Source organism: Hibiscus syriacus, unplaced genomic scaffold (assembly GCF_006381635.1).
Source record: "Hibiscus syriacus cultivar Baekdansim isolate YM2019G1 unplaced genomic scaffold, ASM638163v2 tig00110300_pilon, whole genome shotgun sequence".
In the NCBI taxonomy this organism is placed as follows: Eukaryota; Viridiplantae; Streptophyta; class Magnoliopsida; order Malvales; family Malvaceae; genus Hibiscus; species Hibiscus syriacus.
The window spans coordinates 414,809-427,969 of record NW_024062669.1 but is presented as its reverse complement, the minus strand read 5'-3'; the positions used below and the strand labels follow the sequence as shown (position 1 = coordinate 427,969).

The 13,161-nt window shown below is 34.5% G+C and overlaps 1 protein-coding gene across 1 annotated transcript; it reads left to right on the top strand.

The window, feature by feature from the left end:
- The first annotated feature begins 10,011 nt into the window (after positions 1-10,011).
- LOC120116646 (ran-binding protein 1 homolog a-like) lies at positions 10,012-12,691 on the top strand. The gene is given in 5 exon segments (XM_039137070.1): positions 10,012-10,268; positions 10,271-10,322; positions 10,419-10,570; positions 10,660-10,785; positions 12,237-12,691. Coding segments are annotated over 5 exon segments (669 nt in total). The 5' UTR covers positions 10,012-10,168; the 3' UTR covers positions 12,476-12,691.
- Positions 12,692-13,161: the final 470 nt, after the last annotated feature.

Here is a 13,161-nt window from a genome sequence, read left to right as displayed (position 1 = left end):
TGATACATGCATCCCAAGGCTCACATCAAAGGAAGAAGTAATAACTCTTCCAAATGATCCACTCGTCCAAGCATTGGAAAAGAAGATCAGAACAGAAACAGACTTACGATGACTTTTTGAATGGGATCCTGATCTTATTTAGTCAATATGTCTTCTGAATATACAACCGTCTATCTCTCATCTTTCTAACGGTTCTTGAATCGCATCAATCTGATATCGGGAACTCAAGATATGACTATTTTACTGAAGACGGTGCATGCAGAAAATCCTATACGGGATTAATACGGGATTTATAAATATTACGAATTTTCAATATTTTTATTGATTATTTGTAATAACTTAATATAGGATGATGCATTATCTTTTAGGATTAGATTTATTATTTTATTAGGAATTAAGGTTGGGTTAAAAGTATTATCTTTAGTTATTATTATTTTATTAGGAATTAGAGTTAAGATATGTTTAGTTTATTATTATTTTATTCATTAGTTATTTAGGACCTTTAGAACTCAGCCCCTATATAAAGGAGGCTTCATTAAACTTTGTAATTCAAGATTTCTTTGATCAATAATACAACAAGAGTTTGTTTTTGCAAGTGCTGATTACCTTGTGCCTTCGAAGCTTCTTCTCCTGGAGTTCTTTCAAGTTCTTGTGAGGGAGATTAATTTTCACACTCCAATTTGCCTTTTCATCGCGACTAGGAGGGTTGGTTAGAGCCATATTATTGTGTTTGCCTTTTCATTGCGACTAGGAGGGCTCGATAGGACATTATCCATCGATTTTCCACATCCATCCACGCCATCAATCATCTTTACCGTTCACTTTCATAAGGGAGATCTTTGATTTCTTGGTTATTTTCTCTATTCTTAATTCCTTTATCTTTTGTTTATCTTATTTTAATCTTGTTTCTTTTCTTGTTTCTAGCACTAAAAGAAACCCTAAAGAATCCTAGCTATTGCCGCCACCTTCCTCATTCATTCCTTATTGTTCTTCATCGAGTCTAGAGCTTTTCTAGGTTTGATTATTCAACAAAAGCAACGTTCATCAATCCGCCACCGCTTCCCTATCAAGTCAGAATATACATACCCATTGATTAGTAAGTTTGATTCTCTGTAACATAATGCAACATTTGAGGTCCCTTTGATGTATCTCAGGATCCTCTTTATTGTATTCCAATGCTCTTTGCCTGGATTCGCCATGTACCGACTAACCACTCCCTCTGCTTGTGCAATGTCTGGTCTTGTGCATATCATAGCGAACATTAAACTTCCCACTGCTGATGCATACGGTACTCGAGACATCTCCATCCTCTCTTCTTCACTTCTAGGACTCATACTGGAGGATAATTTGAAGTTAATAGGAAGAGGGGTAGAAATTGGCTTACAATCTTGCATGCTGAATCGTGATAAGATATTCTTTAAGTAATTCTTTTGTGAAAGCCAAATCTTCCTATTACTTATGTCTCGGTGAATTTGCATCCCTAGAATCTTGTTTGCTGACCCCAAGTCCTTCATTTCAAATTCCCTAGCCAGTTGTGCCTTCAATTCTTCAATATAATCTTTGTTGGGTCCTGCAACCAACATGTTATCTACATACAACAGCAATATAACAAAATCGTTATCACCAGACCTCTTGAAATAAGCACAAGGATCTGCATTAAGTATGTTGTATCCAAGGCACATAATGAAGGAATCAAATCTCTTATACCAACACCTCGGCGTCTACTTTAGACCGTACAGAGATTTGTTCAACCTGCAAACCAAGTTCTTTTTTTTTTCTTCAAAACCTTTAGGCTGGAGCATGTAAATCTCTTCTTCAAGATTTCCATGAAGAAAAGTTGTTTTAACATCTAGCTACTCTAGATGTAAGTTCAATGTAGCACAAATTGCTAAAACTACTCGAACTGTTATTAGTCAAACCACAGGAGAAAATATTTCATTGAAATCAATACTTTCTTTTTGAGCATATCCTTTGACCACCAGTCTTGCACGATACCTCTCAACTTGATCGTCACCATTTCGCTTGATTTTGAAGACCCATTTGTTACCAATTGGCTTCCTTCCTTGTGGTAGTGGCACAAGGTCCCATGTATTATTTTTATGAAGGGCTTCGATTTCTTCTTGCATCGCCATCATCCACAGTGAAGCATCTGAGTTGTTTATTGCCTCCTGGTATGTTGATGGCTCACCGTCCTCTGTTAAAAGGCAGTATGCAACATTTCCTTCTATAACATAATCTGAGTGCCAATTGGGACGTCTTCTCACACGATCTGATTGACGAGTTGTTGGTGCTTCAGAACTCTCTGGTTCTTGTTCATTATGTGTTGGTTCTGCTTCAGAAGAATCTCCTTGTTCAAACTCCTTTTCCACATTTATCTGTGTAGTCTCTGACTTTTCAGTGCTATCATCGTCTTCTTTTCTTTGTAGTTTATCCTCTACAAAGATAACATCCCTGCTAATGATCACTTTGCGGGCAGTGGGATCCCACAAGCGATACCCATTGACTCCATCAGCATACCCCAAGAATTTACATTTCCTGGATTTTAGATCCAGCTTTGAGATTTCTTGGAGTTGTACATCACGTACACAATACTTCCAAATATATGGAGGTTTGAATAATCAGCTGGTTTACCATTCCACATCTCCATTGGTGTCTTCAGCTCTATTGCAGTTGATGGAGCTCGATTCACCAAATAACAGGCGGTATTGACTACTTCTGCCCAGAATGATTTTTCTAGGCCTACATCCCTCAACATTGCTCTTGTTCTTTCTAACAAGGTTCTGTTCAACCGCTCTGCCACTCCATTTTATTTAGGAGTTTGCCACTGTGAACTGTCTTTTGATGCCTTCTTTCCTGCAAAAGTCATCAAATTCTTCGCTTGTGTATTCACCTCCATTATCTGTTCTGAAACACTTGATCTTATTTCCAGAATCAAGTTCCACCCGTGCTTTGAAGATTTTGAAAGTTGAAAATACATCTGACTTCTTCTTAATAGGATACACCCAACATCTCCTAGAGTAGTCATCAATAAATGAGACAAAGTATTTTGCTCCACCTAGGGATGTAACTGGTGCTTGTCATACATCAGAATGAACTAATTCTAGAACATTTTTGCCTCTAGAATTTGACGTGTTGAATTTCAACTGGTTGCTTACTTGTTATGCAATGCTCACACAAAGTAAGTGATACATTGTTAAGCCTGGAAGTAGGTTTTTGCTCTACAAGGACTTTCATTCCTTGTTCTGACATGTGTCCAAGTTTCTTATGCCATAGCATTGCAGAATCTGAACTACATGAGGCAACAGATGCTTCTGCTTCTAGCAATGTCTCTCCCTTCAGCTTGTACAAGTTTGCAGTTATCTTTTCCCCTTTCAGCACCACAAGCGCTCCACGGAACACCTTCATGATTCCTTTCTGTGTTTCAATCTTGCTTGCATTATTATCCAACAATCTGTAGGATAATAAATTTTTCTTCAAGCCTTTCACGTGCTGCACATCTCGAACAACTTTGATTGTTCCATCGTACATCTTCAATTTGATGGTTCCCACGCCAACGATCTCTAAGGCATGATCATTGCAACTATACACAGATCCTCCTGATACAGGTTCATAATGATGGAACCATTCTCTTCTTGAGGTCATATGATATGTTGCTCCCGAATCAATGAGCCATATATCTGTAAATCGTTTTCTTCCTTCCACGGTGGTTGACGCTTCACAGCATAGAGCATCTCCATCATCTTAAGTGTTTGCAATATTGCCTTGTGGATTGGAGTTTTTATTTAGACTCCACAATCCTTCTTCAAGTGACCTTCTTTCCACAGTTGTAGCACTTTAAATTCTTCTTGCTCATCGACTTCGATCTACCATGTTTGTGAATGCTGCTTTGGCCACGTTCTGTTGATCTCCCTCTCAACGTTGTCAATGCTTCTGCTTGTTGCATATTTACTTGTCTGTCTTCCTTGTTCTTGCGCCGATTTTCTTCTTGTAGAACAGCAGCTGCAACGTTATCGAAGACTAGACTGGTGACATTATTGTTTGTCAAGTTGATGATGAGTTGATCATACGAATCCGTAGACTTTGAAGTAGAAGTTCAGCACGTTCTTGTTCTCCTATTTTACAGCTTAAGGATGTAAGCTGAGAAAATAAGTGTTCAACATATTTAAATGCTCTGTCACTGAAGTAGATTATGGCATACGAAGAGTGTACAATTTTCTCTTAAGGAAAATTTTATTGTGCAGCGATGTGGCCTCGTACAGTTTGGTGAGATGATCCCATATCTCCTTAGCTGTCTTCTTTCCTCGATGTTTGACAATACTTCATCTTCTAATGCTAGATGAAAGTTTGCTATAGCATTCCCATCCATTTCGATCCATTTGTTGTCATATGAAATCCACCGGCCTTTCACTGATAGCTGCTAGACAACCGTCTTCCTCAGGATGGCCTTCATCTTCAATTTCCACAATGAGAAATTTCTCCCATTGAATTTTTCAATATCAAATTTCGTTGCCATAGCTTCTTTACGGATAGCTCCCACTATTTCACTATCGTGAATAGTTCTCTGGAACCTTCAAAGAATGGGTAATAACTTCTTACTTTCTTATGTTGGAGGATTCACCTTTTGGTGGCAACCACAAAGACAATAAGCAGATATTACACACTCTAATATGGCTCGGATACCAATTGTTGCGGAAGACGGCTATCGGATAGAGCAAAATCGCAACTGATAATTTGATAAAATAAAAATGAAGATAAAAGAGACACAAAATTTACGTGGAAAACCCCTAAATAATATAGGGTAAAAACCACGGGCAACGGTAGAAGAATTTCACTATGAGAAAATAGGAATTACAACTTCTCTCGATCTACCAAGAAGAAAACAATGATAATTCTCTCTTGATAAAAAGGAGAAAACAACTCTCAAGAAACTCTCTAAATTCTCTAGTATTGGAGAAAGCTAGAATGCTTTGGGATGGTTTTGAAGCTAAATGAGCTAGAGTATTTATAGTTGAAGCTTAAGGATTAATCTTGTAAATACCCTAAAGTTTAGGGACTCAATTTGGTAGTTATGCCTTTATTATTTCAACAATTTGCAGCTACTTTATTGACTCCACAATTCCACTTGCACACTTGCACATTCGGTGCATTAATGCACCAAATAATTTGTTGAAATTTCAACAGAATCAACTTCTTCTGTTTCTCATGGCTTCGCCTTGCTCACTAATATTATCTTCCCTTATGTTACGTAGAAACATACCCAAAAAAAAGACATTTTCTTTACTCGCATTTGGAAGAAGATATCAGGATGGACTTGGAAGTGTTTACAACTGTATTTCAATGTGAAGTAAACGCTCGCATTTTTCATATAAAATAATCATGATTTGGCCACAGTTAAGGCTTTCAGAGTATATTATTGCAATGAGAAAAAAGGAATATGCGGAATTGAAGTGGTAGTGTACAAGCTCACGACTTAATGAAAGTTAATTTATGATTGTGGTTATTTTCGCCATTTTCAAAATTGTATGGGAGAGTTTTCAAAATTAAACATTACCGCATAAGAAAATATTAGGTATATATATATATATAAACATAAAATGGGTTGGATTAAGGTTTCAAGCCTATCGACTTGGGAGCCTCTAGAGAAATATTTTTCCCAATTAAGTCACATTATACATGCATCGACCATAAAATAAGTTCAACACTTGCAATGGTCAAAAGACTTGAACAAGAACTCAACTAAACCCAAATAATTATTAAACACATAAATCTCTTAATTCTTATCTCTCGCTCATTGAAGAGCTAGTTAAATTTTTTTCAAAACATTTACAACATTATGGAGGTTCGTACTATTGATAAGAAGTTCAATCTCGTAGTTTATGATTGATTCACTTGTCTGTATTTCTGTTTATCTCATTCTCATGTAATATATTAATATTTTGAAGTAGGAAAAAAAGAATGGTTTGCAACGCATGCCTTTTTGTTGTAACGTAATCAGTTCATACGTTGTAGCTCTTCAGTCTCGAGTTTACCTGTATCAATAATATAATATATTTTTGCTGTTTTCATATCTTACATGTGATAAAATTTACAAGAGAGTGCACCTCGTACCTTGGGAAGAAGTTAACCCTAAACCTAATAAGTATTTATTCCCGGAACTTAGGGTGGAGTGAGAGAGTGCCTCAAATCCGCTTAGTAGTATTTGTTTTAAGTACTCTAAATCATTTGACAATGATTTCAATCACTCCTGCAATTGTTAGTGCTCGAACCCATGACATTTAAGAACAACAACGATTTATTTAACCATTAAAATAAGTTGGTTCGTGCAATTATATTTATTTTTTAATCCATTAAATTATAAAAAAGTTGGAATTATAATAATATCATTTTCAAATTTCTTTTAAATCATTGGGCCGTTAATTCTTTATATTGTTAAGGCCTGTCATTTTTCAAAAATCCTAAAATTCTTCTAGCAACTACTAGAATGGGCATGGGACCATCCAATCGGGTTGAGATTTTTTTAATTGGGTTCGGGTCGGGTCGGTCAATATTTTTAAAAATGTGTTGTTCGGATCGGGTCAGATTCGGGTTTAGGGTGAAAATACCTAACCCGACCCTATTAAAAAATATAATTTTATCTTTATATTTAGGAATAATTACAATAATACCCCTCAATATATTATTTTTTAATTAAATAATTTTTTATTGAATAAAAATAATATTTTTTATTATTTCGGTTCGGTCGGATCGAGTTCGGATTTTATCTCAAAAAGTCGGGTTGGGTCGGGTAAAGGATGTAAAATTTTCGTATCGGGTCAGATTGGCCGAAACCCGACGCAAAGTCAACCATGCCCATCCTAGCAACTACACCAACACACCATGGTCCATTGCCCATCACTATTTGTAACATAACAACACCAATTAAAACCTTTCTTTATTCTCTCTATTTCTTTTTCCATTATTTTAAATTTATTTAAAACTAACAAAAATAATTAAAGAGTTGAATTTTAACGTTTTAATCTCTACTAATAATCATTTAATTAAATCAATTTTGAGATATTTATTTATTTCTTTTTAAAAAAACCCTTATTGATTAGATTTTGAACGAATACTATAAATCATCAAATATAAAGAGTTTCAAATAAAATATTCTTTAATACTTTAAAAGCATGGTATCATCTAAACTAGTAAGATAAGTGTAAAATATCGAGACAAATACCAAATTGTAATTAACCAGCATCGAAGTATTTTAAAATACATGCACATATCACCAAATAAAGACAGTATGGAAGATATAAACATTGCAACTAAAAGATATTGAGGTGATGTGTCAATCCTCCAAGTGACAAGTTAGGGGTGTCTATTCAAAAGTATCTGAAAGGGAAAAGTTTGGCGAGTGAGCTAAGGAGCTCAATATGGTCTAATAATGCAAATAAACATCATAGAAAAGTATTCATGAATAATTGTAAAGTATCATAAAGTAATAGTGAGGTTTATATTTTTAAAATTTATAACTACCCTAATCTCGTACACCGAAATGTAGCCCCTCTGAACTGCATCCATAAGGATTTACCCTATACCCATTGGGTATAGGAGCCAACCTAAGGGAACACCTTGGGCGTTAAGGACTTACCCTAGCCAAAGCATAGAAGCCCACCTAAAGAGAGTACTCCCAAACCATAAGGTCTTATCCAATGCACAAAGCAGATGAGCCACCCTAAGGTAGTACCTTAGGGTCCATAGGGCTTTACCTTAGGCCCAGTGGGCCTAGGAACCCATCCAAGGGTAGCATTAGGTCTATAAGGATTTACTAGCTTTATCAGAGCTGCACCTCAAAGACTCCAAGTAATATCCCCTAAGTACCCTAGTAAAACAATTAATAAGTATCAGTAAAGACAGTAAATCATAAATCAGATATAATCGTTTTTCAGTAAAACAAGTAACCAGAGAATGGGTATCAGACAAACATATTTTATGATCAGTAAAACAAGAATAAGAAATAAAGATTTAAAATCAGATAATTTATTCATGTCTCAAAATAGGTAAAGAAATTATGTAAAGCATTCATATAGCACACAAGGATCACACCTCGCAAAAAGGGGTCAGTCAGGGAGTCTACTGAGCATCTCTTTCCACGCTTTACAGTAGTGCTCGAATGAGTAATCACAGGCTCATGGGGTCAAACAGATTGAGAGAAGTTGGGTCGAGCTGTTGAACGATCGGGAGATTCACGTGTACCACGACGGATGGTGAAGCAATGGCAGAAAACTGACAAACCCAACTGAGTTTTGATCGAAATCACACAGGGAGTCCACTAGGCATGACAGTGAGATGAACGGACGACCGAATCATCCTAAATCGACGTCGAACAGTGGTGGGTTAGGTTTTTTCTACGAAGCTTTGCGATGAATATTACGGCAAGTGGGGCCGATTTTTAATATGAAGAGGCTCGGGTTTTGCTCACTGACGACGACGCATTTGATAGCAGTAGCAGTGCACTCAACGACGATCGAACAATTGATCGAGGACAGTAGGTCGACGAGAGAATTAGGGATTTGGAGATTTTGGATTTTTGAAATTCTGACGGGATGTTTTTTGGGTTATAAAACGGTCCAAAAAAAACATAAAAGATATTTTAATTATTTATTTTTCTAGCCGTGACCTAGCCTAGTTGGTAAGGAGATGGTTAACAATGCAGTTCAAAACCCTTCCATACGTTTTATTTTCTTCCTTGAAATTTGTGGTCAAAGAAAGTCGGGAAATTAGGCTTCAAGCCCTGACTTAATGATGGTTTACGAATGGCCCCTAAACCTTAATTAAAATTCAATTTGATCCTTAATCAACTAATTAAATTAATTATATTTTAAATTAAAAAATGAGGTGTGACAATATAAACTAATAAAATAATAAAGTATGTTGAGAAAAATTTATTGATATCTAAAATTATTTAAGAATTATAATTTCGATCATGACAATAACAAATAGGAAAAGAAAATATTGAAAAGATTTTTCTTTTTTAGAAAAATATGATTTTTTTCCTTTTTGGTTTATGTCATCGAATCGTTTTAGACCTAACCGTAATGTGATAAAAATAAATTTTAAAAATTTAATGTTGTAATGTTAATTGTGTATGATTCAAGTGACCAAAACTGAAGTAGGGTTAAAATTCGGTGCCAAATTATATAGTTCTTTTTTATTAGAAAAAAAATGAGACATAAAAAGCCAACAATTTCAGCTGCCGACCCTAGTCAGGAAGCAACTATGGGTCAGTTAATTTCGTTATAATTAATTTTTCAAAAAATATTTTTCTTATTTTTCAATGTTGGTTAATAAAAAATATATGTTTAACGTAATTTATTTTTTGATTAAAATAATTTTGTATTTTTAAGAAAATAACTTACAGATTAATTTTCTGTAAGTTATTTCAAAAATTTCATTTCAAAATATAAATACATGAAATAATATTATTTTATATATTTAATATTAATATATTATTTAGTATTTTTTAATAAAATTAATTATTAAAATATATTATTAATAATTCATAATATTATAATATATTTTTAGTGTTATAATAATATAATATATGATATTATATTATATTTTAATAGTATATAATAAATTATTAATAAATTTTATTTATTTATAAATTTCATAAAATATATTATTAGATTATTAAATATTTAAAATATATTATGAATAATTTTAGAATATAATATTTTTATTTTAATATATAATAATATTTTCAGTTAATAGTAGTATTTTTATTTATAAAATTATAATAATATTTTAAAATAATAATATTAATAGTTTATAGTAAGTAGTTTTTAAAAATGATTTATTTACATTATTTGAATATCGTAAAATAATTTTTAAAATTTTACGAAATTTATTTTGCTTAAAGTAAACAGACTCTATCATGAACCAGAATAAAAACGCCCTAAAACCCGAACACCCTCCTTTCTCTCATTATTGTCGAAAACACCCCGACTACTTTACATTTTGCGTAAATCTCACGCCGCCTCCTTCCAGGCTACTGCAACAGTTAAAAACAAACACTTCCTCTTCCACTCTCCAGTACTCCTCTTTTTATGAAAAACCCTAAACTGCCCGATCTGTGTTCTGAAAAGGAAAAAACAGAAAACAATCGCCGCACTCTAAAAAAGCACTTATGGCAAGCACAGAACCCGAACACGAGCACAGAGAAGACGAAGAAGCACCCGCCGGCGAGGATGAAGACACCGGAGCTCAAGTGGCTCCTATCGTCAAGCTCGAGAAGTCGCTGTCAGCACCGGCGAAGAAAACGAAGATGCCATCCTCGATCTGTCAGTATTCTACTTTTATTAATATTTCCTATTCTAATATTCGTTAATTTATCTGGAGATTCGAATGGTCTCAATATACATAATTTTATTTACCAGGAAGTCGAAGCTATATCGATTTGATAAAGAAGCGAATCAATGGAAAGAGAGAGGAGCCGGTACTGTGAAGCTGTTGAAGCACAAAGAGACAGGGAAAGTTCGTCTTGTCATGAGGCAATCCAAAACTCTCAAGATCTGTGCCAATCATCTGGGTATTTGCTCTTCCTCAATTCCGTTGCTGCTTGTTTATTTTTTTCCTTATTTTCTGATTTCATGATCTGTACATAAAAAAATTGTGCAGTGTTGCCGACGATGACGGTGCAGGAGCATGCTGGGAATGATAAGTCGTGCCTGTGGCACGCTGCTGACTTTGCAGATGGTGAATTGAAAGATGAACTTTTCTGCATTCGTTTTGCATCCGTGGAAAGTAAGTATATTTTACTCTGAATCACTTCGCTACTTTAAATTCCTTGTTTAATTCTTTTACTAGAGTTTAAACTACGATCTGGATTTGGACATCAGGGCTTATTACACATCAGAATTTCATAGATTGGACTAATTGAGCATTTTGTTTACTAGTTCTTTCATTCTACTTAAATTTTCTTCTCTTGTTGACTGAATGAATTCGTGGTTCAACACGATGATTGATTGCATTTACAAATTTATATCATGAAGTTGCAATTGAATCTCACACTTAAGTGTTGACTACTACTACAGTACTGTTTACTTAAAATTTGGAGTGAACTTGACTTCAATGAAAATTGGAAGCATTTTCATATGTTAACCATATTGATTTTCTTGGGTTTGATATTTACATTCTTGGAAAACTATACTATGGTATAAGGCTTTTAATTTAATTTCTTATTGATGCCAAATGCCATTTAGAAAATATATGTATTCTAGGATCCCCAAAGGAAGATATATAAAATTAACTGTTGCCGGAAAAATCTTCTCTAGAAGCTGAAGAATATTAGAAAGAAGTGAAGAACGGCAGATAGGAAAGCCAAAACCAACATTTCATTAATATTATCTCATATCTTTTAACCCTAATATTAGGTTTTATAACCTATTACAAATAGTAGCCCAACTACAATACTTATTTATTAATAAAAGGTCCCTTACAGCTAATAATTTTAAATTATTTTAATGAAAACAATATATTTTTAATTAAAAGCTTACCTAAAATTCACCGTCTCCCTAACTTTCTCCATCTCTCTTCCCTGCTTTTTTTTCATTGCTGTTCAATGAATCATTCGGTGTTCTCTTTTCTCCATCAATTATGTTTTAATTAACTGTTAACTTGATATTTTACAATAGAGTTTTTTTCATTGCTTTGATTATAATTTTGTTTTGAGTGCAAAATATGTTCTATAATTCATTTATAGGCTTTTTAGTGCAAAAGTGTGCCTGGCCTACAAAAGGCGCTTGTCTTCGCCCTGCACCTTGTGCCGAGGCTCCAAAGACCCTTTGCGCCTCGGTGTGCCTTGCGCCTTTTAAAACTAAGACTGTTGCTGCTTGTGAACTCTTTTCATGATCGTGTATGATTGAATCCTTGAGCTGAATTTATAAGTCTTTTAGACAGGATAAAATCTGTTGTATATATGATTTGGCTCTTTAATGTACTAAAAATGCTTTAGAGATTGATTTACCTTGAAAATTGCTTGGTTGGAACTGTGAAAGTTGCCTCTATTGTTTATTTGAGTGGAAAGTGTTCAGAGAATATCGATAACAGTTAACAGAGCTGGGTTGTTGTTATGGATGTCTGACTATGGTTCTTGGAGATCTGGCTTCTTTTTTATTTTATTATAATGACCATTTTGATTTTAGGGAATAAAGCCTTTTGGTTTTTTACTGATTTTACATTATTCTTAAATTTAGATTGCAAAACCTTTATGGAAATGTTCCAAGAGGTTGCTGAATCCCAAAAACCGAAAGAGGAAAACAAAGATGCATCTGCTGCTGCGGAGTCACTTGAGAAGTTGAGTGTTGAAGAAAAGAAAGCTGAAGATAAAGCTGGAGAGGCTGTTGCTACAAAGGAAGGAAAGGAAACAGAAGACGATTATACAGAAAAAGCAGATATTGAGAAGAAAGATGGGGAGGCAACTTCCTCTACCTAAAAGGAGCTGGGTTTGTTTTCCATGCCATCGGCTTTTATTAAAAATGGGAGTTTATGGGTTGGAATGGTCGAGGTCTTCTGTGTACTTGGGTTTGGGTGCTGTCGAGGGTTGGTTAAACCCGTAGTCATATGTCAAGTCATGTTTGCATGGTTAGAGTTGCGTTTGGATTTTTTAGTGTCAAGGATATTTCATTCAACTGCGTTTTTCCAGGTAGTAGTTGTACTATTGTGTCAAATTTCTTTTGCTGCTTTATCCATCCATAGAGTTTTTTTTTTTGGGGGGGGGGGGGGGGTTGAACAAAAAAAGAGAGTTGGGTATTAATTAGTATTTTGAATAAAGATTGCGTTAAAAGGAATTTGGTTTGTCCAGAATTGACTTGTATATTCATTGATTGGCTTTAACAAAAACACCTATTCTATTTCTACTGTATTAAGAAATTATTGCATAATGGAAAAATCCAAATATATTTAATTAGAGCAGTTCTCTCTTTTATGATGAAAGAATCGGCCTAAGCTCCTCTCTCTTATATCGCGTTATGAAATGGTTGAGGATTAATATTTGGAATTTGAATTGGAGGCAATAATGGCGGGGTGCAACGAAGTAGAAGAGATTCATAAAGGATGGGGTATAAATGGTGATTAGAAGAAATATAAGTATAATCTCTGCCCCTTATACTATGTGTGCAT